Source organism: Mirounga angustirostris, unplaced genomic scaffold (genome assembly GCF_029215605.1).
Source record: "Mirounga angustirostris isolate CCGP_5_RB_7025 unplaced genomic scaffold, mMirAng1.0.hap1 SCAF_9, whole genome shotgun sequence".
NCBI classification, from domain to species: Eukaryota; Metazoa; Chordata; class Mammalia; order Carnivora; family Phocidae; genus Mirounga; species Mirounga angustirostris.
Genome location: NW_026991717.1, coordinates 71362291 through 71387605, shown reverse-complemented (window position 1 = coordinate 71387605; position 25315 = coordinate 71362291). Strand labels below are relative to the sequence as shown.

The following is a 25315-nucleotide window of genomic DNA, read 5'->3' as shown; positions in this document are numbered from 1 at the left end:
CAACTAATAGAAAATAGGATACAGTAAGCATACATAAATGAATTAACAATATAAATTGCTTTAGGGTTATATAAAGTGTTGAAGACTTGTAGATTAGGGGTGGTGGTTGACAGCATTCTAAAAGCCAAGGTGGTAGGAACAATGGTTGATTTGTGTGTGTGTGTGCCTTCAGAAGAGCATTAGTATTTGTTGAAGAGACTTGAGAAATCGGAAGATGTGTGGATAGGGATACATTATGGACAATTATGAATTAGAGATTTAGATGTGATGATATAGGAGTTATTGTGGAATGACATAATACACAAAAGATACTAGTAACATTGGCATTCTGTTAACATTAGTCCTCGTGAACATTAAGAAAATACTAAGTTTATTTGGTTTCCTGCTTTTTTAATTACGCATTATATGGAGGTATATGGAGCATACCTCCTATATTGGACTTGATCTAGTATGAATTTTCCTTTGCTTTTTCATCTTAGGTTTTCGGTATTCCAATCATAAGTATGATGTTAATATATATAAGAATTTCAATTAGATCAATTTTTGCTTTGGAAATAAAAATAATGTCTTGATTTGGGAATGTTTCCCTAAACTAGAACTTTTGGAACTGAGTTGATTAGTCACGCCAAGGGAGTCGGGTAATGGAATCAAGTCAGTCAGTAAACGCTATGAGTAAGGCCTGAACATGTATACTTTTTGTGTTTGAGAGAGATATGGACTGCAACAAGCTAGTAATTAATAGGCCAAAAAAATAAGACTGGAAAAATAGTTTGGACCTACATTGTTAAGATCTTTAAATGCCATATTAAGGTTGCATGATTGACTATTCTTCATGCATCATCAGAATGGTTCTTTCATTTGTCCTTAGAGATTTCTTCACATATTTGTGTCTATTTATGTTTGAATACATATATTGAAAACTGGTGATTCTCATACTTTGAAAATATTAAAATATAAAATGAGAACAGATCTGGGCATCTCTTTGCTACTGAAAATGTGATCATTGGGTGAGTGACTTGAAGGCACTGAGACCTACTAAGTTAATCTGAAGCAGCTACCCTTCACCACACACTCTGCTTAAAAAATACTCATGCCCAGGGCGCCTGGGTGGCTCAGTTGGTTAAGCGACTGCCTTCGGCTCAGGTCATGATCCTGGAGTCCCTGGATCGAGTCCTGCATCGGGCTCCCTGCTCGGCAGGGAGTCTGCTTCTCCCTCTGACCTTCCTCCCTCTCATGCTCTCTGTCTCCCATTCTCTCTGTCTCAAATAAATAAACAAAATCTTTAAAAAAAAAAAAAAAAATACTTATGCCCAACTATACCTATAGGGATTCTGGTATACATGGTATATAGGTAGATTCTTCAGTATTGAGGTGTGTGTGTGTATATATGTATGTATGTATTTATTATTATGTTAATCACCATACATTACATCATTAGTTTTTGATGTAGTGTTCCATGATTCGTTGTTTGCATATAACACCCAGTGCTCCATGCAGTACGTGCCCTCTTTAATACCCATCACCAGGCTAACCCATCCCCCCACCCCCCTCCCCTTTAGAACCCTCAGTTTGTTTCTCAGAGTCCATAGTCTCTCATGGTTTCTCTCCCCCTCCGATTTCCCCTCTTCATTCTGTCCTTCCTGCTATCTATATATATATATTTTTTTTTTGAAGTTTTTCAAGAAATTTGATGTCAGAGTCGAGAGTAAGAAGGGATGGGGAAGTAGTTTCATTTCTGTAATTCTTAGCCTGTATCTTTGTTCATGGCCCCCTTTAGAAAAATTCTAATACATTTATATATATATATAATAAATAATTGGGGGTGTACCATAGACTGTCACACAAACTCCTGTTTCCTGTTTTAAATTGAGTGATAGAGAATTTTAACATGTACAATCCTACCTTTTTCATGAGAATAGCGATCTAAAGTTTTACTTTTTAGTTGTCCTGTTGAGGCAGCAAAACTTTGGACCGTCCCTACCATCATCCCACTATAAGTTCGGAAAAGATTGTTTTGAGTGAGGACTTCTGAAGGGTTAATTGAAAAGAGCTGTAAACAGCAGGGAATAGAGAAGAAATTTAGATGTTTGCAGAAATACCTTCAAATTTCTTTCCACTGCTATCTGATCCTAAAAGTTGGTGGCAGTGCCACTATTGGCCTCGCTCTTTCGTTTTTCAAGAGGCAAGAGAATAACTTTAGTCAGTCTGATGTATTGCTTGATTTTATATAGGGTTGGTGAAAAGTAATGTCTTTCTCCTTCCATTCTAATCTCAGCCAGTAGAAAAAGACTTCTGATAACTAATCGAGCAACAACCAGGCAGTATCTGGGAAAGAGCCGATTCAAGTATATTACTAAGGTCTGTGATGGGAAAATGAACCTGTTTGGTCAAAAAAAGAACTAGTCAGGAAAATTGCATTAGTTTCTTCTCAGAAGTCATTCTGAAGATAATTTGCAAGGTTAAGACTTTTGTTATTGTCTTTGTTGCTAACATAATGATCCTAAATCAGCTGTGTTGGATTCTTTATTAAAGCAGAATGGAAAATTGGCTCTGAGATGAGCTGAAAGCTCTGGGTCTTCCTATGTAAGTGGGGTTAAATCAGTGTCTACCTAATCTCTTTAGTCATACCCTTAAAAACATAAAATTCACATAAATGTTTCAAGACATATATGGCATTTCTTTAGGTTTGGGGGGTTTTTTTTGTTCTTTTAAGATTTTATTAGAGAGCTTGAATGAGCTGGGGGAGAGGGAGAAGCAGACTCCCTGCTGAGCATAAAACCTGACGCAGCCTGATGACTGGCTCCATCCCAGGACCCAGATCATGACCTGAGCCAAAGTGAGATACTTAACCGACTGAGTCACCCAGGTGCCCCAGATCATTTCTTTGTTATCTAGCTTTCTGCGATTTTGAGTTCTACTTATTCTTACGGTGGAGAGGCAGCTGATAGAGGGCCTAGGAAAGAAACAGTTGAAGAATCTAAAGGCGTATTTAGCAAAGAAGTTTATGACCGAAGTCATATGTAATCACAATTTTCTTATCCCTAAAATGGAAATAATGCTTACTAATAGAGTGGGTATGAAGACTAAAGGAAACCTGAAAGATAAGAAATTGCATTTTAAGGGCGTCTGGTGGCTCAGTCGATTAAGCGTCTGCTTTCAGCTCAGGTCATGATCCCCGGGTCCTGGGATCAAGTTTCACATTGGGTTTCTGCCCCTTCTCCCCTACTTGGGCTTTCTCTCTGTCTGTTTCTCAAATAGAATCTTTAAAAAAAAAATTAAAAATTGCATTATAAATGTAACAACGCCCAAATATTGTAACTATTAACAACCAATCAGTGAAGACCTTGAGGATTCATTCCTGTTGATTATCAAGATTTCTTACATGCTAAATTTGCTGAAAGTTATACTTCTGAATTAGTAGTTTTATTAATCCTATTAACACTGACACATACTATTTTGTTGACACTTAGTAAAATGAAGGGACTATGGATACCCCACCAGTGCTCTTCCCAAAAAACTGACATCTGTAGCATAACTTGTTCTTTATGTGTGACAGTAGTCTTACCAACTAATGCATAGTAAAATGAACAATGGTTAGTGTTTGTTTTCTAGACACCTTTTTATTTTAACTCTGTCTTCTAAAACATCTCAATTTAAATATATGTAAAAGAACAGATGGGGCACTTGGGTGGCTCAATCAGTTAAGCATGTGACTCTTGATTTCAGCTCAGGTACTGATCTCAGGGTTGTGAGATTGAGCCCCTCCTTGGGCTTCACACTGGGCGTGAAGCCGGCTTAAGATTCTCTCTCTTCCTCTCCCCCCACCCCCCAAAAAAGAATAGTGCACAGTAAAAGATAAAGACTGCTTTTATAAACATAATCCCAGTACCATTTATAGTTAAAATAATATTTCTTAATCTCATCTGCTTTCCACAGACTTGATACTGTGGGTTATATTTTAGCATGTTTCTCTGCCACCTGTATTTTGTCTGACCTGCTGGATAGATTTGCAGGCTTGATAAGATTTCAGGTTCTATTTTCTTTTTTTTTCCTTTCCTTTAGGGATGAGGGAACATGATGGGGTTGTGGGAAAGAAGAGCAGAATACTTCATTAAAGGCATTATGCATTTTAGTTATCATTAGCCTGATTTTTGACAAATTTTAAGAATGCAGGAAGCATTGGGTGTTGTATAAGGAGATATACTTTAGATATCAGGAAGTATGTAATTAACAGTTGTTTTCTTAGGAGAGTTAGAATGACCTGTATTTTTGTTTGGGGATGAGCGGGCATTTTTGATCAAGTCCCAAGGATTGTAAATACTTTACCTTTAAAACTGGAGGGTAATCAAATGTTAAGACTTAACCAAGTCACTTATATTTTAGTATGTTGTCTACTGAGGAGACAACGGGATCAGATTCTGTAGCTTTATGCTACATCCTGCAGTGATTTTAATTCAGAGTATAGGCGGAAAAGTTAAAACTGTTACCTGTGATCATTAAAGATTACCATAGTTTGGAAGGATTCTCAGTACAGGGTGCTGTTCTTCCAAAGTTAAATAAAGGTATTTCTTAATATCTTAGCATTATTACAGTGATCAGATTGTGCATTTTAATGATGTAAAAGTCAAAATGATTATTAGGTTTTTTCCGTAAGTTACCTTTTTCACTGATTACCTGAATTAGGCCTGTCTTGTTTTTGTTCCTAAGGCCATTCCTAATTTTATAGGTGTTGGACATTTTGGGATGAATTTTAATAAAAATTGCTGATATATGTTAGATGTATTAATATTTTGACAAACTGTCCACTCTGTTTCACATACCAGATTCATTAACCAAAACATTTTTTTCTGGTAGGATACAGCCCCATAAGGTAGTTTTTGTTGTTGTTTAATGATGACCATTGATGGGCATCTATGCATAAAACTAAGGGAGTTGCATCATCCCTGTGTGCAAAACATTACTGTTTGTTGATGCTGAAAGCCTGAAAACGTGTAAGCTTCTGACAGAGATCCAATTTCAGTTGTGTCCTATTGCGAATCTTGTTGCTTTTAGGAAAATTGTTGCTGTAGGACCTTGTGTGAGCAGTTGCTTTGAAATACTGAATTTGAAATTTATTTCTAATTTAATTAAAATCTCCACATTGAGTTTTAGTCATTCACTTTTGAAATTATGGATCATTAGAAGGCTGTATGTGTTTTCGTGCCAGAAGTGTTGTAATAAAAATATTTAGCTCTGGGCGCCTGGGTGGCTCAGTTGGTTAAGCGACTGCCTTCGGCTCAGGTCATGATCCGGGAGTCCCTGGATCGAGTCCCGCATGGGGCTCCCTGCTCGGCAGGGAGCCTGCTTCTGCCTCTGACCCTCCCCCCTCTCATGTGCTCTCTCTGTCTCAAATAAATAAAATCTTTAAAAAAAAAAAATATTTAGCACGTTATTGGAGATACACGGGCATTAAAGCTCTGTTTTTTTGAGGAATCTTAACCTTTCAAGCAAAATTGGAATATACTACAAGTAGATCTGAAAGTTCTTAGGCTGACATATGCACGGAATTGATGTTTGCCATACTTATACTGGCATTATTAAAATCATATTTGACTTGTGTTTACTGTTTGTGCACAAATATTTAGTGTTTCCTTAAGTAAAAAACCATCCATTTTTAGAAAAATACTGAGATTCTGTGGATTTTAATCAGTTGTGGTCCCACTTTTGTTTCCCTTACAAGATAACCCATGAAATTGTTCTGGAATTACATAGTGATAATGGTTGCACAAGTTTGTGCGCATTTATTCTATGGTATGAGAGTCATATGTCAATTTAAATGAAAAGGAAACTACCCAGTTATGGACAGCCACGTAATTCTCCTTATTCTATTGAGAACTTGAGAGCACAGGAAAAAGTGTCTTATTTGGTTTGACAGTAGGCTATAATATGAAAGCTGAGACACAATAAACATCTGGTAAGTGATGGTTCAAAAAGATCCTGATTTTAGTTCAGTGTGATCTGAGGACTTTATAATAAAAATCACACATTGCATATGGTATGTGAATAATAATGTAAACAGTGTATAAGTGATTGGACTGTAAAAATTCTTCCATCAGAGCTTTTTCAGAGTGCTATTTTTATTCCATATCGAAGTATATTAAGTAAATATGCCGGCACACCATGAATAAAAAGAATGGAATACATCAACTCACATATCAAATACAGTGCGTGTATGGCAAGCCATATGTTATTTAATGAAGAAACTGTTGTAGCAAGCATTATATGATACAGTGAAGAAAGTGATGTGGAATTAATATCAGCTGCTGTGTTCCCTTCATTGTATAGGATTGTGTCATAGGAAGATGAGTAGTGTTTCCTTTCGTGGAGCTCCACGCTCTGGTAAGATTTAAAGAGCCCCCAGGTAGTTTCACAAAGTGCTATATTTCAACTTGCTTTTGATACTAAGTAGGAGGTTTTGCCACAGATAGGGTAAAGGTACAGAGTTGTAAATACCCCTGGTTGTATTTGGGGAGCAGCCAGTTGTAATTGGAAAGAGTGTTGGTTGGGTCCCTGGGTGGCTCAGTAGGTTAAGCATGTGTCTGCCTTCAGCTCAGGTCATGATCCCAGGGTCCTGGGATCAAGCCCCACATCAGGCGCCCTACTCAGTGGGGAGCCTGCTTGTCCCCCTCTCTGTCAAATGAATAAATAAAATCTTTAAAAAAAAAATTATTGGTTGTAGAGGGCTTTGATGGCACGTTAGGCATATGTCCCGTAGGCAGAAATAACTTAGAAACAGCTTCATGGCTAGAAAAGAGAAATTGGAGGGGAAAAAAGATGTTTTAAGTAGTTAACATTGTAAATGTTGGAATGGAGAAGGAGGTATAGGAATTTCTGAGGTAGACTGGTCTTGGTGTGATTGAGTTAAAGTTATGAGAGTAAGTGTTTTGAAGGGAGAAAATAAGTATAGCTTAGATTTTTATCTTTTATGACTAAGATTATACTAGTAAAGGTTACATGAAAGGTTTAGAGGGCTTGAGTTGTTTGAATTTTGGGAAAAAATTTTGTTGATATTTCTCTTACAGCTTTTCTAGAAGGTATCCTAGTAGACAGTGGAGAAAAGTAGTTGAGGTGAAGTACAGTGGTAGAGAACTCTCCATTGAAATGCAAGACAAGGAAAGAGGCTAGCCATCATATTAAACCAGTATTTAAGCCCTTATTTTGTTCTAGGCACACAGAGTTTTAGGTTTTGGATTAATAAATTACAGAAATAGTGACTATAGATCATAGCCCCTCTCCCCCATGTTACTGGGATTAGTGGGGCTATCATCTTGCCTCCCCCTTTTTTTCCATTTTTCTGATATTCCTGAGTAGCAGTGGCCCTAAAGGAAGAGCACATAAAGTATTTAGGTTTTGAAGAATTGGGTGAGACCATCTGCTTGGAAAGGCATGTGATTCAGACCAACGCGGTTCTTAGCTACTTGGGAAAGCTAAGTGATGCCTTCGTAGATGTCATTTTAAGCATAAGGTGAAATTTTGGATTTCTTCTGAGCCCCTCTGATGGTTTTATTTTGCATTGAAACATGATCATGTCATTGTTGCTAGGAGGATTTTAGTTAAGGGCATAGTTTAGTACAAATATACTTTCAACATAAACCTGGTATTATTGACTTAAAATTTTGACAGTACATTCTTTATTTCACTTAGCATTCATTTTGGGCTGTTTGCTTATTTTTCTGTGTGTCTTGGACTCTTGGTAAGTAGGAGGGACATACTTTTTTTCTTGGGAAAACATTTGACCCTCAGTTATGGACAGCCAAGTAATTCTCATTCTTCTGTGGAGGACTTGGGAGTGCAGGAAACAATAGGTAATTATTAGATTTGACAGTAGGCTATAGTATGAAAGCTGAGACACTATAAACACCTGATAAGCAAATGATGGTTCAATAAGACCCTGAGAATCTACTATATGATTCTGAATTAAATGCTGTTCTAGTTATAACCTCTAATTGAAAGATAGCCTCTGCTGTTTTAGGATTCTGTTTCAGGATACTTTTAATTCAGGTAGATTTTGTCATTCTCCTTGACAATTTTTTTTCTTTTTAAAATTTAGCTTTATTGAGAGAGATGTATAGTATATATACATATTACAAAGTTTTTATTTTTAAAAAATTTTTAAGAGATTTTACTTATTTGAGAGTGAGAGCTGAGGTAGGGGAGGAAGAGGGAGTAGCAGACTCCCCACTGAGCAGGGAGCCCTAAGTGGGGCTCAATTCCAGGACCCTGGGATCATGACCTGAGCTGAAGGCACTTAAATGACTTGAGCCAGCCAGGCACCCCTATAAAATTCATTTTAAAGTATACAATTCAAATTAGTACACTTAGAGTTGTGCAGTCATGACCACCGTGTTCTAATGTTAGAACATTCCATCATACGAAAAATAAACACTTGTTAACAGTCATTCTTTATTCTTCTGTCCCTGGACCTAGCAACTACTAACCACTTTCTATCTATAGATTTGCCTACTCTGGACATTTCATATCAGTGGATTCGTACAGTATTTGTCTTTTATGACTGATTTATGACTCTTAATACTTAATGGTTCATCCACGTTGTACCATTTGTTAGTACTTCATTCCTTTTTTGTTTTGTTTTGTTTTTTAATTTTATTTGAGAAAGAGCATGAGCAGGGAGGGGGTGGGAAGGGAGAGGGAGAAGCAGACTCCCTGCTGAGCAGAGAATCCAGTGTAGATCCCAGAACCCCAGGATCATGACCTCAGCTGAAGGCAGAGGTTTAACTAACTGAACCACCCAGCAATATAATTGCTGGATTATATTCCATTGTATGGATGATACTGTGGATAAATATGGTTTATCCATTCATCAGTTGGTGGACATTGGAGATGTTTTCACATTTTGAATGATGCTACTGTGGACATTTGTATACACATTTTTTTGCGTAGCTAAGTCTTGTTTTCATTTCTCGGGTATATACTAAGAGTAGAATTGCTGGGTCTTAGGGTATTTCCATGTTTAACCTGAGGTACTGCCATACTGTCTTTCAAGGCAGTTGTACTATTTTACATTCCCATCAGCCACGTATGAGGGTTCTACTCTCCATATACTTGCCAGCATTTGCTGTATTATTATTTGTCCTTGTTATTTAACTACTAGCTCGAGGGTGAGCAGTGTTATCCCATTGTGGTTTTGATTTGCATTTTCTTAAAAACTAGTGATGTTGAGGGGCACCTGGCTAGCTCAGTCGAAAAAGCATGCAACTCTTGATCTCTGTTGTGAGCTCAAGCCCCACATTGGATGTAGAGATTACTAAGAAAAATAAACTTAAAAAAAAAATAATGACTTTGAGTATATGTGTTCTTACTAGATACTTGTTTATTTTTGGAGAAATGTGTTCAGATCCTTTGCTCGTTTTTATATTGGGTTTTCTTGTTGAATGTAAGGCTTTGTATATTGTAAATACACGTCTATGGATACCATATCTGACACTGACATTTTTCAGGTTTATTACTGTTTTCAGGTTTTTTTTTAGTTTCACCATTCTGCCTTGTGTTCACAGGAGATGTGTTAACTGTCACTTTATACTAAGGACATTTACTAGTTTATAAAGATTAAGGTTTTATTATAGACTGAAAAATTCTAGAATTCTAAGCTGTGTTTGGAAATTATATATAGGCAATACATACCTATGGAAACAAAATAGAATGGTGTCCGATAGAACTTTCTGTGCTGATAAAAATATTCTGTATCTACAAGGTTAGTGTGGTAGACTTTAGTCAGATACGGCTTTTATGCATTGAAAATGTGGCTAATGTGACTAAGGAACTGAGACTTTAATTTGAATAGCCACATGTGGCTAATGATTACTCAGCTTGACACTGCAGGTCTAGGGTGCTGCAAAGTTAAGCCTTACTGGGTCTAATGAATTTTGAGTAGTTTTGAGTATGAGAATTGTAATGACAGAAGACTTCTCTTCAAGCAGGAGGTTAGAGAACTCAGACTGCAGTTTTAGAACAAAGCTGACAAGGAATATTGATGGGTTAGGGTTATCCAAGAAACTAAATTTCCAGGGAAAGAGAAGGTACCCTTTGATAAATAGGATAAGATTATATTTTGATATGCCCTCTTAAGAACTGCAATCCAAGGAATGAAAAAGTCCAACAAATAGAATTTGACTTACTCAGGTAGATAAACTTTTTTTTCTAGAACCTTTATTACCTTACAATAATAAATGTACTTACTGTCAGATTAGTGGAGTTTAGCAAGGTAAAGAGATTCTTAGGGTACAAAATATGTAATAGCAGGAGAAACTTAGCAGTGGAAATTTTGTTTGTGATTTCCTTAAGGCAAGTATGACATGATAGTCTCATCACATCCATTATTGGAAGATCTGATTTTTATTTTGTAATAGCTTAGAGAATGATGCAATTTTGTGGTAGTTTATTATATTCAGCTTATTTTTGCCTGATTTTCCTAGGGGGAAACTCCCAGTAGTCTTTATAAAGCTAGGAAAAGACAAGGTCAGTCAGTGCTCCTGGCTTTCCAGCTATAAAGATAGTTTAGTGTGTTGTGTTGATAGTGTTGTTTGTGACAATTTCTTTCCTAGAGGCCACTTTAGGAGAGACATTGTTGTGTTCACCAAGGGTGCTGCGGTGGAAAATAAATGGTCTCAGAGAAGATGGGTTGGTTGAACACATAGCGAGATGGGAAGCAGTTGGAGAGTTCTGAGGTAATCCAGACAGATTTGCTTTACAGATCAATGTGAAGGCTGAGAGAGGAATCAGATGTCACCAAAGTTTTGGCCTGGACAACCAGAGACTTGGAATTTACAGAAACAGTGATAGGAGAACAACATGGGAACTAGATTGGAGAGTGAATATTCACAGATTGGTCATGGATATGTTTATTAGACATTCATTTTGAGAGATGTTAATTAGGCAGTTGTTTATACAGAGACACAGTAGTATCTGCTTATAGGTTGTAAAACCCACAATATTGGATGAATGAAGATAGAAAGTAGAGATCCCTGGAACACTGCAACTTTGCAAGACTGGGGAGGGGGGAATCAGTATGGGTAATTGAGAATGCCATAAAGGAAGAAACCTGGAGAAAAACCAGAAGCTTGAAGTGTCCCAGCTCTGTGAATATTAATACATATTAATAGTGTATTCTATTAATACATATTAATAGTGTAAAGAGTAGAGGGATGAACTGCAAATGTTAAGTAATACGAAAAATTAAAAATGCGTGGGGATCATTGGTGACTTCAACAAGGGTAGGTTTTGATAATGGTCGGGCAGAAACATTACAGGGAGGTTTCAAGAATGGAGAAAGATAAAGATAGGACACCTTGTTACATACAGCAGAATTTACTCTGTACAGTTTTAACATACATAGTATGAACAAGGTATAGTATCTACCAGTATAATCAAGATAGAGATAGTTCCATCCTTCCCAAAAATTCACCATGTAGCACTTTCCTAGTCAGTTTCTCCACCCTAGCCCTTGGCAAACCACAAATCTGTGTTCTCAGACAACTACTTAAAAGAAATTTTATTGTAAGCTAAAGAAGTGTACTCGTCTGGCCTGGCTTGGTAAAATGAGAATATAGGAATGAATGTGCTTACATGTTCTTAACATACGGTCTGTAAACAGTATTCTCAATAAATACTCTTTTAATTTTGGCTTTATAAAAAAAATAAAAAATTGTACCACACTTGACAGTTTTTAAGACATTATCTTTGTAAAAGACCCAATGGGGAGTAGTATATATGTTAACATTATGACAAATGAATAAGGTCATAATTCTTGGGAAATTGTGTCTATTAAAGATTGTCACCTGGATGTAAAGTTTGATATAAGCAGAAGCAGATTTAAAAAAAAAAAAAAAAAAAATTTTTTTTTTCTCCCTGAGCATAGTCTTCAATCCAGTACTGTTCCTGAATGGATTGATCAAAGCAACCCACATATTTTATCGCTCAGGTTATTTTTTGTTTAGAAAATTCTCAATTGAATTTTCAAGTTGTCTTTTCTGGAAACCCCTGATTTTGTGTTAACATAGCTTCCTAGATGAATCTGTCAAGACAAATCACTATATTTTCTTAATTTTAAGATGTATTTTTTTAAATACATAAAATTGGGTGCATCTTAAAATGAGTAGGTATAGTTAATTTTTTTCCCTCTCGCAGAGTTGTAAATAAATCAGTGAGGCAATTTTCAGTTGTATGTATTGAAATTTCAAATTTTATCTTTGAATTTGCAAAAATACCCCTAAATACTAAACCAACAGTTCTTTCTGAAAGATTGTAGAACCATTTATTCATTGGCAACATTGTTTCTACATCTACAGGGGCTGTTAATTCCTTCTTTTTGTCAGCAGGAATGCATGTGCTGTTCCCAGCCTTGATCATTGTTCTTTGGGCAGTGTTCTTAAACCCACAAAGGTGGCTAGGTAATCTTTGTTTTTCCTTTAGTTAACAACATTGTTTTTTCTTTAAAATTTAACAGTTTGGGTGCCACTATATATTGAATGATCCTTTGTAGCATACTGGTTTGTCCTTTAGTCCCTTTATCATAAAGGGTGAGCAGGGCTTGCTCAAGTTTTTCAGTCGTATAGATCATCTATATCTTTAATGGACCATTGGATAAAGTCAACACAAAGGTAAGGAACATAAAGTACAACTCTGCAAATTTATATTGGTAATTAGCACTCTATCCATAAATTGCATTAGCAAAACAAGTTTAAGTTCACAGTTTCAATTCAGCTTCTCCCAAGAAGACTCACCAAGGCAGCATGTTTGTGGAAAAATACCTGCAAATAAGGCTTAGAAATTGTTTCTTTAGAAATAAAACACAGGGGCGCCTGGGTGGCTCAGTCGGTTAAGCGACTGCCTTCGGCTCAGGTCATGATCCTGGAGTCCCAGGATCGAGTCCCGCATCCGGCTCCCTGCTCGGCAGGGAGTCTGCTTCTCCCTCTGACCCTCCTCCCTCTCACGCTCTCTGTCTCTCATTCTCTCTCTCTCTCAAATAGATAAATAAATCTCAAAAAATAAAAAATAAATAAATAAATAAAACACAAATTATAAAAATTTAGCTAGTTGATTTATTTTTTTTTAAAGATTTTATTTTTATTGGAGAGAGGGAGTACATGAGAGGGGGGAGGGTCAGAGGGAGAAGCAGACTCCCCACTGAGCAGGGAGCCCGATGCGGGACTCGATCCAGGGACTCCAGGATCATGACCTGAGCCGAAGGCAGTCGCTTAACCAACTGAGCCACCCAAGCGCCCTAGTTGATTTATTTTTAAGCACAACAAGCATTTCGGCAACATGAAAACAGGTTTTTTGGAATCCGTTTTTTTTTTTTTTTTTCATGAGTTTCATATTTACATTTTAATGTAAACCTGAAGTAAACATTACATAGACATTTTAAAGCTCCCCCCTTTATTCTTATATAAATAAAGCAGAATCAGTAGCCTACTCCTAAATCTTTGAGATTTAAAGAAATACTATTAAAATTACATTAGGGTGAACTTAAAAATTTTTAGTTTTGGGTGCCTGGGTGGCTCAGATGGTTGAGCGTCTGCCTTCTGCTCAGGTCATGATCCCAGGGTCCTGGTATTGAGTCCCGCATCGGGCTCCCTGCTCGGAAGGGGGCCTGCTTCTTCCTCTCCCTCTGCTGCTCCCCCTGCTTGTGCTCTTTTCGCTCTGTCAAATAAAGAAAGAAAAATCTTTTAATAAAATTTGGTTTTTAGTTAAGCATTTGTCTACATGTTAAAATGAACTTTATACCATAATCTTTAATTGTGCATTTAAGGTAATTTCATTGTGTTACTTTTACTACATTAAAAATGAATGACATGATTTTTTAAAAAGTCTGAGGGGTTGTACTATCTCTATGAAAAAAGTTTTGGTAGTTTTAAAAGATCATGGAAAATAGTTATCTAATCATTCAAATACAGTTTCTTAGAAGCTTTTATAAGGAATGGGAAAGAACTATCCAGAAATATTTTGTAATGTTCAGAGATATTAATTACTGAAAGCCTTGATTCTTGAATAGTATATAAGGAGTGCATGCTGAAGGTTTACCCTGGATGGTATGGTGGGAAACCTGTAGTTGAAGTTGTAGATTGTCACAGGAGAGTGAGCACACTGACAAGAATAAAACTTAAAACAATTGCAGTAGCAGAGAATCTTTACTCGGGGCTTTAGTTTCAACTCTTTAATTGTTGGTGCACTGGTTTATGTCTAGAGTCATGGTGGCTAGAGTTTGAGGTGAGTATCTCATCAACTGGGAGTTTATTTAACTAGTAAATACTGGAGATAGGATGCTGCTCTTTGACTCTTAAACTCTGTACATAATTTTTGCTATTGTTTCCCATGGTTTCCTCTAGATGTATCCCACAGACTACATTTTACTGATACTTCCTGGGATTTTGTTCCTATCACTTTCTTAAAATCCTTCTTTTTGAATCTCATGAATTTGTACTTAGTTTTGTCTGGACTTCTCTAAATTAAAGCACATTTTAGGTGGCTGGCTTAGTAGAGCATGTGACTCTTAGGTGGTGAATTCGAGCCCCATGTGTGGCATAGAGTTTCGTTTCTGAGAAATGAGCACTCATTCTAGATTTGGTCTTGTTCCTGCATCAGTGATTTTTAACTTGACTGTGAGTAGGTACGTTCATAGTATTTTAGCAGTTTGAGAGATCCTCACACATTCTAAAGCCCAAACAACATGGTAGCCTGTAAAATCAGTCCTAGGAAAATCAGGGGTAAGCAGGGAGAAACAACATCTTGAAATTTCATTGTAGATAAAAAATAATGAAGAAGAAGAAAATACTTCCTGACACTTGAATGAAATTATAATGGGATTGCATATTTAAACTGAATTTGATAAACCATTGTTGTACAGGGAGGAGGGAGTAATCTTACTAGATTGCTCTTACCTATAAATTACAGCATGTAGCTTTTTATTTTTTTTTATGATTTATTTTAGAGAGAGTACACAAGTGTCGGGGGAGGAGCAAAGGGGGAGAGAAAAGCAGACTCCCTGCTTTAGCCTAGAGCTGATGTCATGACCCTGAGATCATGACCTGAGCTGAAGTAGATGTTTAACCGAGCCATTATTTTATTTTATCTTATTTTTTTAAGTAATCTCTACACCCAACATAGGGCTGGAACTTAAAACCCCAAGATCAGGAGTTGCATTCTCTACTGACTGAGCTAGCCAGGCACCTCTGTAAACTTCTATTTTTAATAAATGACTTGTAATGCTTATGTTTTGCTTAGAGATTAGGGACAGTTTGTTTTATCTGTTCAGATAATTACCTAGCTAATGTGCTTCCAGAAGTGTTTTAATTTCTTTAAAATGGTATTTTAATGACCTTTTTTATTCGGGCTAGATTTTATACCAACACTTAAATGTCCAGATTTCTGATTTAGGGTGCAGTCGTAATTCTCTTAGGATTTAGTGCTTGTTCCTTTGGTAACAATGAAACTTTCATGAAGACTTTTTAATGACTTTGGCTTTATCACTAGGTAATCAGCATATGATACTGATCTTTTTTTTTTTTTAAGATTTTATTTATTTATCTGAGAGAGAGAATGGGAGACAGCATGAGAGGGGGGAGGGTCAGAGGGAGAAGCAGACTCCCTGCCGAGCAGGGAGCCGGATGCGGGACTCAATCCTGGGACTCCAGGATCATGACCTGAGCCGAAGGCAGTCGCTTAACCAACTGAGCCACCCAGGCGCCCCGATACTGATCTTGATAAGCAAGGTTTTCTTGTGGGGGAAAATGATTACTTAATTTGTAACTAGTTCTTGAAGCTGTAGTATTTCCTATCCCTTTGACCTTGAGTGTTGTCAGAGTAGGCATAGTTTTCTCTTCGTGTTTTCACAATTGTGCAGTTTGACATTTTACAAGGAAGATCTGCTTAAACTTCCTTAGAGGAACCTTTGTGTGAGTTTTTCAAGAGTCCATTTTTTGCTTGAGCAGCAGTTAAATTTCATGGCACTAAAAGCCCTTTAGCACTACCAGTTGGTCTTCTGAAACTTTTTTTTCTTCTGAAAACTAGAGCATTTGACTTCCTATTTGTATTTGTGGGACCATTACACAGATTTAAAACTGCATTTCTTGCCTCATTTTCATTGTGATGATTTACCTGCATCAGGTGAAATTGTATGGTTCAAAAGGAAGTTCCAGTGCCTACAAATAGAGGGAATCTGGAATGGCAAGATAATTGGTTTAGAGACTGGTGCCCTTTCCAGTGAGTGGGTTGGTTGGAAAGAGGTGGGTAGGTAGTTTAGATCCAACAGTATTGGGTCATGAGATGTTTCATGCCCAAAGATACAGATAACTCACCTTCGTTTACCTCCAGAATTGCTTTTAAAATATCATCATCTTGCACAAAGGAGAGTGGTTTCTGAATTATTTTATATTTTATTTTATAGTTTTGAATTATACTGTGGGACATTAATGGGCCAAAAGAAGAAAAGCTTTATGTATGGAAAGTAGTGATAATAAAATGTTATTATATTTTTTGCTTGTGCTAATTCCCATAAACCAATTAAAATTGACAAATTAACAACTCGTTTACAATTTGATGCAGGACTCCTGGGTGGCTTAGTTGGTTAAGCATCTGCCTTTGGCTCAGGTCATGATCCCAGGGTTCTGGGATCAAGTCCCACATCAGGCTCCTTGCTCAGCAGGGAGCCCGCTACTCCCTCTGACTGCTGCTTCCCCTGTTTGCACATGCTACCTCTCTCTCTCTCTCTCTGGCAAATAAATCTTTTTTTAAAAAATTTGCTGAGAAAAAACCTGTAGAAGCATTAATAATACTTTCTTACTTTCTGAATCCTACATTTTCTTATTTCCTGGGACTCAAAACTTACAAAGTGTTCCTTAATAGAACTTAGAACAAGAATTATGAGTGCTTTAGTAACTTAAACCACATCGTTGGTTCTTTAGTACTTGACAAATTAATAACTCCTGTGCTTCAAGGGGAAAAGTATTGGGTGGTCTTGACGAAAAACTGCTTGACTGAAAATTACTAACTTGTACCCTCACTTGTTCAGCAGTGTACCATGTGCTCTTTCTTAATTTAGGAAAATGTTCCTGTCGTAGCTACTCCTAGAAAAAAATGAGCTACTAGTATATTAAAGTAGGATGGAAAAAACATTGGGTTGAGGAAAGTTAGCTACTAAAAAGGTGCAGAACAGAATTAAAAAGATTTTTTTCCATGGTAGGTCTTACCTTCTTATGTTACCAGTCTATTGTAAAAATAAAAACATGGAATGTAGAGGTTTTCTAGAACTATTATCCATGTAAGTTTTTTTTGTTGTACTTTGAATTTTCTCTTTACAAAAATGAAAGTCATTACCAAGCCATCACTTCGAGGTGTATCGTTAGCAGTTACTGGGATACTTCTCCACTGGAAGCAGCAGTTAAGCAACCAGTGGTTTTGTGTTTGGTTTTTTTTTGAGAGCTGAATGTATGCTGCACAGTGGATTTAGGCACTAGTGAACAGCGAACAAAACAGACCGTATTCTCCATCCTGTTGTAATTGGAACTATGAGTGCATCCTCTGCTTAAATGTTGTTAGAATGGATCATGGCTTTTTATACAAAGTTAACACATATGAATGGCCCTTTGTTTTTGTAGGCCAAAACTGGTTAATACTATCAGTTCTATAGGGTTCAATTTAGTATCGCTAACTAATGGGATTTAACTCACAATAAACACCACTGTTTGCAGACTCCGTTAATTGCAACCCCTTTTTGTATTTTATTTGGGATTGTTTCTGTGTTTTATTAATTTATGAATTATTGTAGCATATAGAGAGTAAAATCACAAAATATGTATATTTTGTGTATATATATGTATATTTTGTGTATATATATATATACAAATACATATGTAGGCTGTTCATTGTACAAAGTAATGTTTTATTAATACTGCCAGAGTACAGAGGAATCTTTTATGTCCATCCCTTAAGGCCAACCAACTATCATTGGATATGCGTGTGTGTATGTAGTATTTTGAGTAGCTGCTGTATTCAAAACGGCAAAGAAGGTAGGTTTTTACTGGACTTTCGAATGAAATTAGCAAAAAGATACAAGTTGAGGGACAATGAACATTTACAAGGTCACTGATCGATCTTGCTGACTTAGTTGTGAAGGAATTCTGTTTTCCTTTTATCCAATAGGATGTATAGTTACCCAGCACGTGTTCCTCCTCCTCCTCCTATTGCTCGGGCTGTAGTTCCTTCAAAACGCCAGCGTGTATCAGGAAACACCTCACGAAGGGGCAAAAGTGGCTTCAATTCTAAGAGTGGACAGCGAGGATCTTCTTCCAAGTCTGGAAAGTGTATGTATTATTGCAGCTTTGTGATTCTGCTATTTCTTGTGTGTTGAAATAGGGAAATTGGGGTGCCTGAGTGGCTCAGTCATTAAGTCTTCAGCTCAGGTCATGATCCCAGGGTCCTTGGGATCCAGCCCTGCGTTGGGCTCTCTGCTCAGCGGGAGGCCTGCTTCTCCCTCTCCCACTCCCCCTGCTTGTGTTCCCTCTCGCTGTCTCTCTCTCTGTCAAAATAGATAAATAAATCCTTTAAAAAAAAAAAAGATTAAAAGAAATAGGGAAATTAATGTAGTTAATAATGTTCAGGGTTTGTACAAATGGCTTTGTATAAACAAAACAATGGAAGAGAAGATAGTGATTAAGGGGCCAATTAAAGTTTTAGACTTTAGGGAGCTAAGTACTTGTGAATTTACAAAATGTGTAAGTCAGTCAAACAGTACAAAAAGTGCTTTCAAATATAATTGAGGTCTTCAGTGGGCCTACGAAAGTACGAATACTGTTGCTAAGGGAGTAGACACATTAGATTTAGTTTTTAGCTACCAACTAAAAAAATGAGGATCCCCATGACTGGGACAGTACATGATCCTGGCTCCATTTCTCCCCCCGGGATCTCCTGCTGGCTATTGCCATATGGTTTAGTTGGAAATGTGTTTCAGCATCTGGTAGCTTCTGGTAGAGTTGATTCTAATCTAGAGTTTTGTTTGTATTAAAGTAAAAGGCGATGACCTTCAGACCATTAAGAAGGAGTTGACCCAGATAAAACAAAAAGTGGATTCTCTACTGGAAAGCCTGGAAAAAATTGAGAAAGAACAGAGCAAACAAGGAGGTAAATGGTCTTGCCGCTTGTTGGGTGTAAAATTGGGTTAGTTACCAAAGGTAGTTAAGGTATATGTTGGAATAGTGGGATATAAAGCAATTGAATATGAAACTTGGGGAATTTGAATTGGGAAGGGCATTTGTGCGGGAGGATTTAGATTTGTGCTGCAGTTCTCTGATCTTTAGTGGGGATTGTCTACATCCTGTGGACATTACTTGCCCCTAGACAGACTTGTCCTTCTCATCCCCAGTAGAGATGAAGAATGATAAGTCAGAAGAGGAGCAGAGCAGCAGCTCCCTGAAGAAAGATGAGACTAATGTGAAGATGGAGTCTGAGGGGGGTGCAGATGACTCTGCTGAGGAGGGGGACCTACTGGATGATGATGATAATGAAGATCGGGGGGATGACCAGGTGAAAACCACGGGAAAGGAAAGAAAGAGGTGGTGGAGGGGGGAGCAGGGACACATGGAGTGCCTCTAACTCCATCCTGTTTGTGTCTGTTTCTCACAGCTGGAGTTGATCAAGGATGATGAAAAAGAGGCTGAGGAAGGAGAGGATGACAGAGACAGCGCCAATGGCGAGGATGACTCTTAAGCACATAGTGGGGTTTAGAAATGTTGTCCCATTATTTCTTTACCTAGGCGCTTGTCTAAGATCAAAATTTTCACCAGATCCTCTCCCCTAGTATCTTCAGCACATGCTCACTGTTCTCCCCCTTCCTTGTCCTTCCCATGTTCATTAATTCATACTGCCCTGCGCCTAGTCCCATTTTCACTTCCTTTGACGCTCCTAGTAGTTATGTTAAGTCTTACCCTGTAATTTTTGCTTTTAATTTTGATACCTCTTTATGACTTAACAATAAAAAGGATGTGTGGTTTTTATCAACTGTCTCCAAAATAATCTCTTGTTATGCAGGGAGTACAGTTCTTTCCATTCATTCATACATGAGCTCCAGTAGTTGCTTCCCTAACTGCAGAGGCAATCGCATTAGTTGAGTAGCACCTGAGAGCAGCTTTGAGTTAGAGGTATGTGTGTTATACCCCACATAAGAGTGCTATGTGGGGCTGTTCAACACAAATGTAACATGTATTTTTGTGAATGAGAGTTGGCATGTCAAATGCATCCTCTAGAAAAATAGTGTAATAGTCTTAAGATTTGTTTTCTAAAGTTGATACTGTGGGTTATTTTTGTGAACAGCCTGATGTTTGGGACCCTTTTTTCTCAAAATAAACAAGTCCTTATTAAACCAGGAATTTGGAGAAAAAAAACCTGGTTTTTTATTTTTGTATTTTATAATTGTTTACTTTAAATTCTTTGTTTTGCAGCGGCCTCCACAAAAACCCTAGAATGTACTAGATATATTTTTCTTTGAGTCATAGTCATCACTCATACCAACATACACTACTCAAATGATGTGTCATTGGGGTGGGTATTGCATTAAGGAGACAGTAACTTTGATGTGGAGTGGAGATTCTTGGCAGAATAGCTTTTTTATCCTAATGAAAAGGTTTGGGAATTATATTAAGCTTTTTCATTGATGATTTGTGGTCCAGTTGGCACCCCTTTTGAGGTTTTTTTGTGTGTGCTAAATCGTTTTGTCCTTAAATGGAAGAGGTTCAAACATACCACGATTTTAGGAAAATTGGAACAACTGGAGAATGAAACCTCTGTTTTCTTCCACTTTATCCTTTTAATTGCCATTTAGAGTCCCAGTTACTTTCTGGATTCTGAGTCTGTGCCTCCAAGTTGCCAAAAATAGGAAAGCTCTTTCTTCCCTGCTCTTCTGTAGTTCATACCTTCCCAGGTGACTGAGAACATTTACTTTCAATTAGTTTAATCCATATAAATAATTTTTGTCCCCTCCCCCTGTGTGATTAATTTCAGGTTTGGTTTTTTTTTTAGGCATGATACTAATTAGCACCTAGACTTCCAAGGATGGATTTATTAAACAGCTTCTAGATTTGTTACGCTTCCCTAATCCTGAAAGGTCTGGTTTATTTATGTTTTATACTTGGTTCCAGCAGAGCAGGACAAGAACATCGTTAGTTTGGACTATTACCATTCACACAAACCTTGGATTCCCCAGAAAGTTGCTGTGTTTCATAGCATGCAACAAAGACATTTATATCAAACCTGTGAGCAGAAGTCCTGTCCTATTAGGATCTCAAAAATCATTTTATATAACAGATGACAAAGCAGAATAGAAGGAAGAGGGTGAACTATGAACTACCCCTTTGGACCCGACATCCATAGTATGAAAGTAGCTTTTGTGGGTTAATTTGGTCAGAAATATTTCTACCCACCCTTTCTTCTGATCTTACATGATTTCATGTTACACAAACTCACTTTCAGCACATAATCCCAAAAAGAAAATAAGCTGGATGCTTAGAAGAAAGGGTAAATAAAGGTTCTAAGATGTTAATAAAAACCATTTAAGGTTGTTAGCCATCAGTACCTCTAAGATGCTGAACCAGTTAGACCAGGCATGAAAGTGTCTACTTTTTTAATTTCATATGAAACCAAGTATTGAAAGAAACTGTAGAAAGCTTAGAGAATGGTCATATGCTCTTGGAAAATGTATACACACACAGACGGTTATTGATAAAATGCCAAGACATTTGTGTCATGATGGGGATTGATGAGGAAGAGTAATTTCACACTCTAGGTCTCAGGCTATTAGGAGTTAAATTTCCCCACGGAACTAAGAGAACAGTACTGTAGATTTCTATAATCATGGGTTATACTCTTCTAATACTTTGGAATTCAAGCTCCTAGGCCAAAACTTACAGAAAAGGAAACGACTGAAATAGCGTATAGTTCTGTATCTTGCAAGCTGATCAAATGCAGATACTAAAAGCTTTTTAAAAAAGAGGCCATTGTCTTAAAGACCATTGATCTAATGAAGGCTTATAGTCACTGTTAACATGATTTAACTCTGGGCCCCAGGAAGAGATTGGAATGGGTTCAGTAGAAATAGAGGCAGAGCAAGCCGCGGGCTCTTTGGGTTAGCAGTGGGTTGGCAGTGCAGGTGGGGTTGAAAAGCTTGACAGTTTTAGAGTCAGCTAATTGTTTAGAGGGAATTCTGGGTAACTTTGACTAGCTCAAAGACCAAGGCTTTAAGCTATTTAGAAGTAAGATTTAAAACAGTAAAATATGGTGATGCATTTGTTGGGTATTATAAAATTCAGAATAATGGTTTACCCAATATGCCCAGGAAATGTAAGAAAATAGCCTGGAAGCCTTTAAGATTGCAGTGTCCAGCCAAGATTGGATGAAGAAGGTGGATGACTTAAATGAAATCTCTTTGGAACATTTCTGATGCTACATAATTTCTAATGGGGAGACTTCTATGGAGTTCACTGGCAAAGGTACTTTTCTAATTTGCTATTTCACCAGTGAAAGGAGCTAACTTAAAGCTGTTGGATTGGAATGGATGACATCTGGAATGCTTGAAAAGAGGGTTCCCAATAGATTTCAGTTCACCTGTCACCCCAACATCTGAAACCTGCAAGGATTGGTAGTGCTAGGCAGTACATACATGTTTTAAAGTCTCTCTTAACAGACTGAACTAGGTGTAAGAGAATGGGAAAATGCAAACAAGAAAATAGAATTACGGTAAATTGGAAAGGAATAAAACGAAGTCAAATGAGTATTGAGAATGTAATGGAAGGAAGGGATAAATAAAAATAAGCATCATTCTATCCATATAGTAACTATAAAATATCAATAAAGGAATCTAGTGAATAACTTAGCAGTAGTATGTTGATTCAAAAGAATAAGCTAGGGGAAGCAAAGCCTGCAGGTATGATATGCAAAGTAAAGAAATGGAACTGCTGAGAGACTATACTTCACAAACACTGGTGGTTTTAGGTAACCTGGATGATAGGGTGGGATGTGTTGTGGAGGTAGTTGGGAAATAGGAAATTGTTATGTGTTTATTTTTAGGAGAATCAGAAATCATCATCATTGCCTATGGCCTGGGAGAAGAATTTAGCCATAGAAGTTGACCTTCTAAAGTGAGGGAAATTCACCTGTACCACTGTCAAATGGGGTTTGAGTTTCTGGACTCTAGATCAGATCACATTGGCCAAGGAAATGCATTCAGTTGAGTTTTAGATGGAAGAAAAAGAAATACCTTGAAGCCAATTAAAAATCGTAAACATATGACAAAAATGAGAGTGACCAGTACATGAGCTACATATGTATAGAATGGGCTGGTAAGTAAGTAACCGTAAAGAACCTCGCTTTATCAATGCTATATCTCATAGAGAACAGGTATCATTTATACTGTGGTGTTTATTTGACGAATAAGGGGCACTCTCTTGGAGAATTTTTTAGTTTTGGAAAGACCTTGGGATAAAGTAAGAATTGGGCCACCTACACTGTACAGAAAAGGCTAGATTTAGATGTATACCTGACTGGGATGACAGAATTCCAAATGTTTAGAGAGGAGAATAAATTAGGGTGTTGGAAAATTCCATGTTTGAAATTTAATCAAATTAATCCTAATCAGGAAGGCCTCAAAAGAATATGTGGTTGCATTAGTAACAAATTAATTAAAAAACTTAATTATCCCAATTTTGAAAAGCAGGACCTGTGTAGAGAGTTGGGAGTTAAAGCCCTGTTTGAGCTGGGGTGGGCTTCTCCCTTAAGTCAGAACTACAATAGAAGGGATAGTGTAATGGGGTGAATGCCAAAAAGACAAGCAGCTAACTAAATATTAGGAGTAGAAGCCCAAGATTTTTAGGAGTCACACAAAGAAGTTGAAGGAAATAAAAATGTTCTGTGAAGATTTGACAAAAATTTGCTTGTGCAAAATGACTCTTACAGGCCTTTCATAAACCCAAAGTGAATAAAAATATTTTTATAGTATGTTAAATTTGTTGTCGAATGGATCTCAACTTTGGTTGTGCATTAGAATTACTAAGGGAGCTTTTAAAATCCTGGCACCCAGGTGTGTACTCCAGACCAATTAAATCTGTGCAGTTGGGACTTGACAGTAATTTTCAGTTTGCTAGCAACATGGGGAACCCGTGCACCAAGAAGCAAAGTGTCCTTTCCAAGGTAAATAAGGTAGAAGGGAGGAATTAGGGCTTTTAGAGAGGGTGTCTGGGTGACTGGCTAATAAGGAAGTTGGTAAAAGAATGTTCATGTCATATGTTAAGTGGGTTAAGACAAGTGCTTAAAGTAAGAAAGCATGATGGTGACACTTCATTTAAAATGACAGCATCTGGTGAGAGGGTGAGCGTGTACCTGCCTTGAAATCTATGGCCCAAAGTATAGAAAGCACTGAAGGGGAGGTGTCTGGATAGGGTTAAAAGGTGAGATAAGCTAGGGTTGAGGGAGAGACAAAGTCTTTGTTCCCTGAGGTTACAAGAAAACATGTTAAAGTAAGCCCAATCTTGCCCACTCACCACTCCTAAACTATTGCACTGTCCAATAGAACTTCTGTGATGGCAGTGTTTCATAAACACATTGACTAATGTGCTAGCCCTATGGTTGCTAAGCCCTTGAAATGTGGCTAATGTGACTGAGTAGTTGGATTTTCAATTTTATTTTTAATCTGAATAGTGTGGCTCTCTTACTGGATAGTGTAGTGCTACAAAATGAACAGTTTTAAATAAAAGTACAGATACTGATACGTTAGCTGTAACTTAAGTGAACCAAATGTGACTTTCCGAGGTGTTTCATGTCCTGAGGTCATTGAAAATAAATATTTCTAGGCCCTAGACCTCTAAAGACTTAGAACATCCCTAGACCAACATGGAAAACTTGACTGGTAGGACATCTACAAGCCTTGTGCATCCAAGAATGATGCTGGGCAAGCATTTAAGATAAAATCTTAGATGATTTTCACACAATCCTATTACATATGTATGGAAGTAATTCCTAAGTTTCAAAGAGTGCCCTGTTGAAAGCCCCATAGGTATTAAATGGTAGAGCCAACATTTCAGCCTGTGATCTGGCTTATCCATTGGATTTTGGACCTAAGGAGAGGAAATGGTATCTTTTAGCTTACATCCTGAATCAAAAAATGACACAACTATTTCCAAAGCACGATAACAGACTAGGGTCCCAGCACCTTCTCTCTCAAATTTAACAAGAGGAAAAAGAACCATTTTTCTCTTGATTCTGTACACTGAATACTAGA

At 37.3% G+C, this 25315-nt stretch overlaps 2 protein-coding genes across 17 annotated transcripts in view; both read left to right on the top strand.

Moving 5' to 3' along the window:
* HNRNPC (heterogeneous nuclear ribonucleoprotein C) overlaps nt 1–25315 on the top strand; it is a 66645-nt gene that overhangs the window by 33626 nt on the left and 7704 nt on the right. For 10 of the 15 annotated variants that reach the window (XM_045900489.3, XM_045900486.3, XM_064570766.1 and 7 more), the window contains 4 exons: nt 18196–18356; nt 19060–19173; nt 19415–19575; nt 19675–20045. In XM_045900489.3, the coding sequence (XP_045756445.1) occupies nt 18196–18356; nt 19060–19173; nt 19415–19575; nt 19675–19758 (520 nt within the window). In that variant the 3' untranslated portion in view covers nt 19759–20045. Of the gene's footprint in view, nt 1–18195; nt 18357–19059; nt 19174–19414; nt 19576–19674; nt 20046–25315 lie in introns of those variants that run through there. The other 5 variants (XM_045900497.3, XM_045900494.3, XM_064570773.1 and 2 more) reach the window with 2 other exon arrangements.
* RNASE13 (ribonuclease A family member 13 (inactive)) overlaps nt 20423–25315 on the top strand; it is a 120104-nt gene continuing 115211 nt past the window's right edge. For both annotated transcript variants that reach the window (XM_064570784.1, XM_064570778.1), the window contains exon 1: nt 20423–23381. The gene's annotated coding sequence lies outside the window, so the exon portion shown is untranslated. The remainder of the gene's footprint in view (nt 23382–25315) is intronic.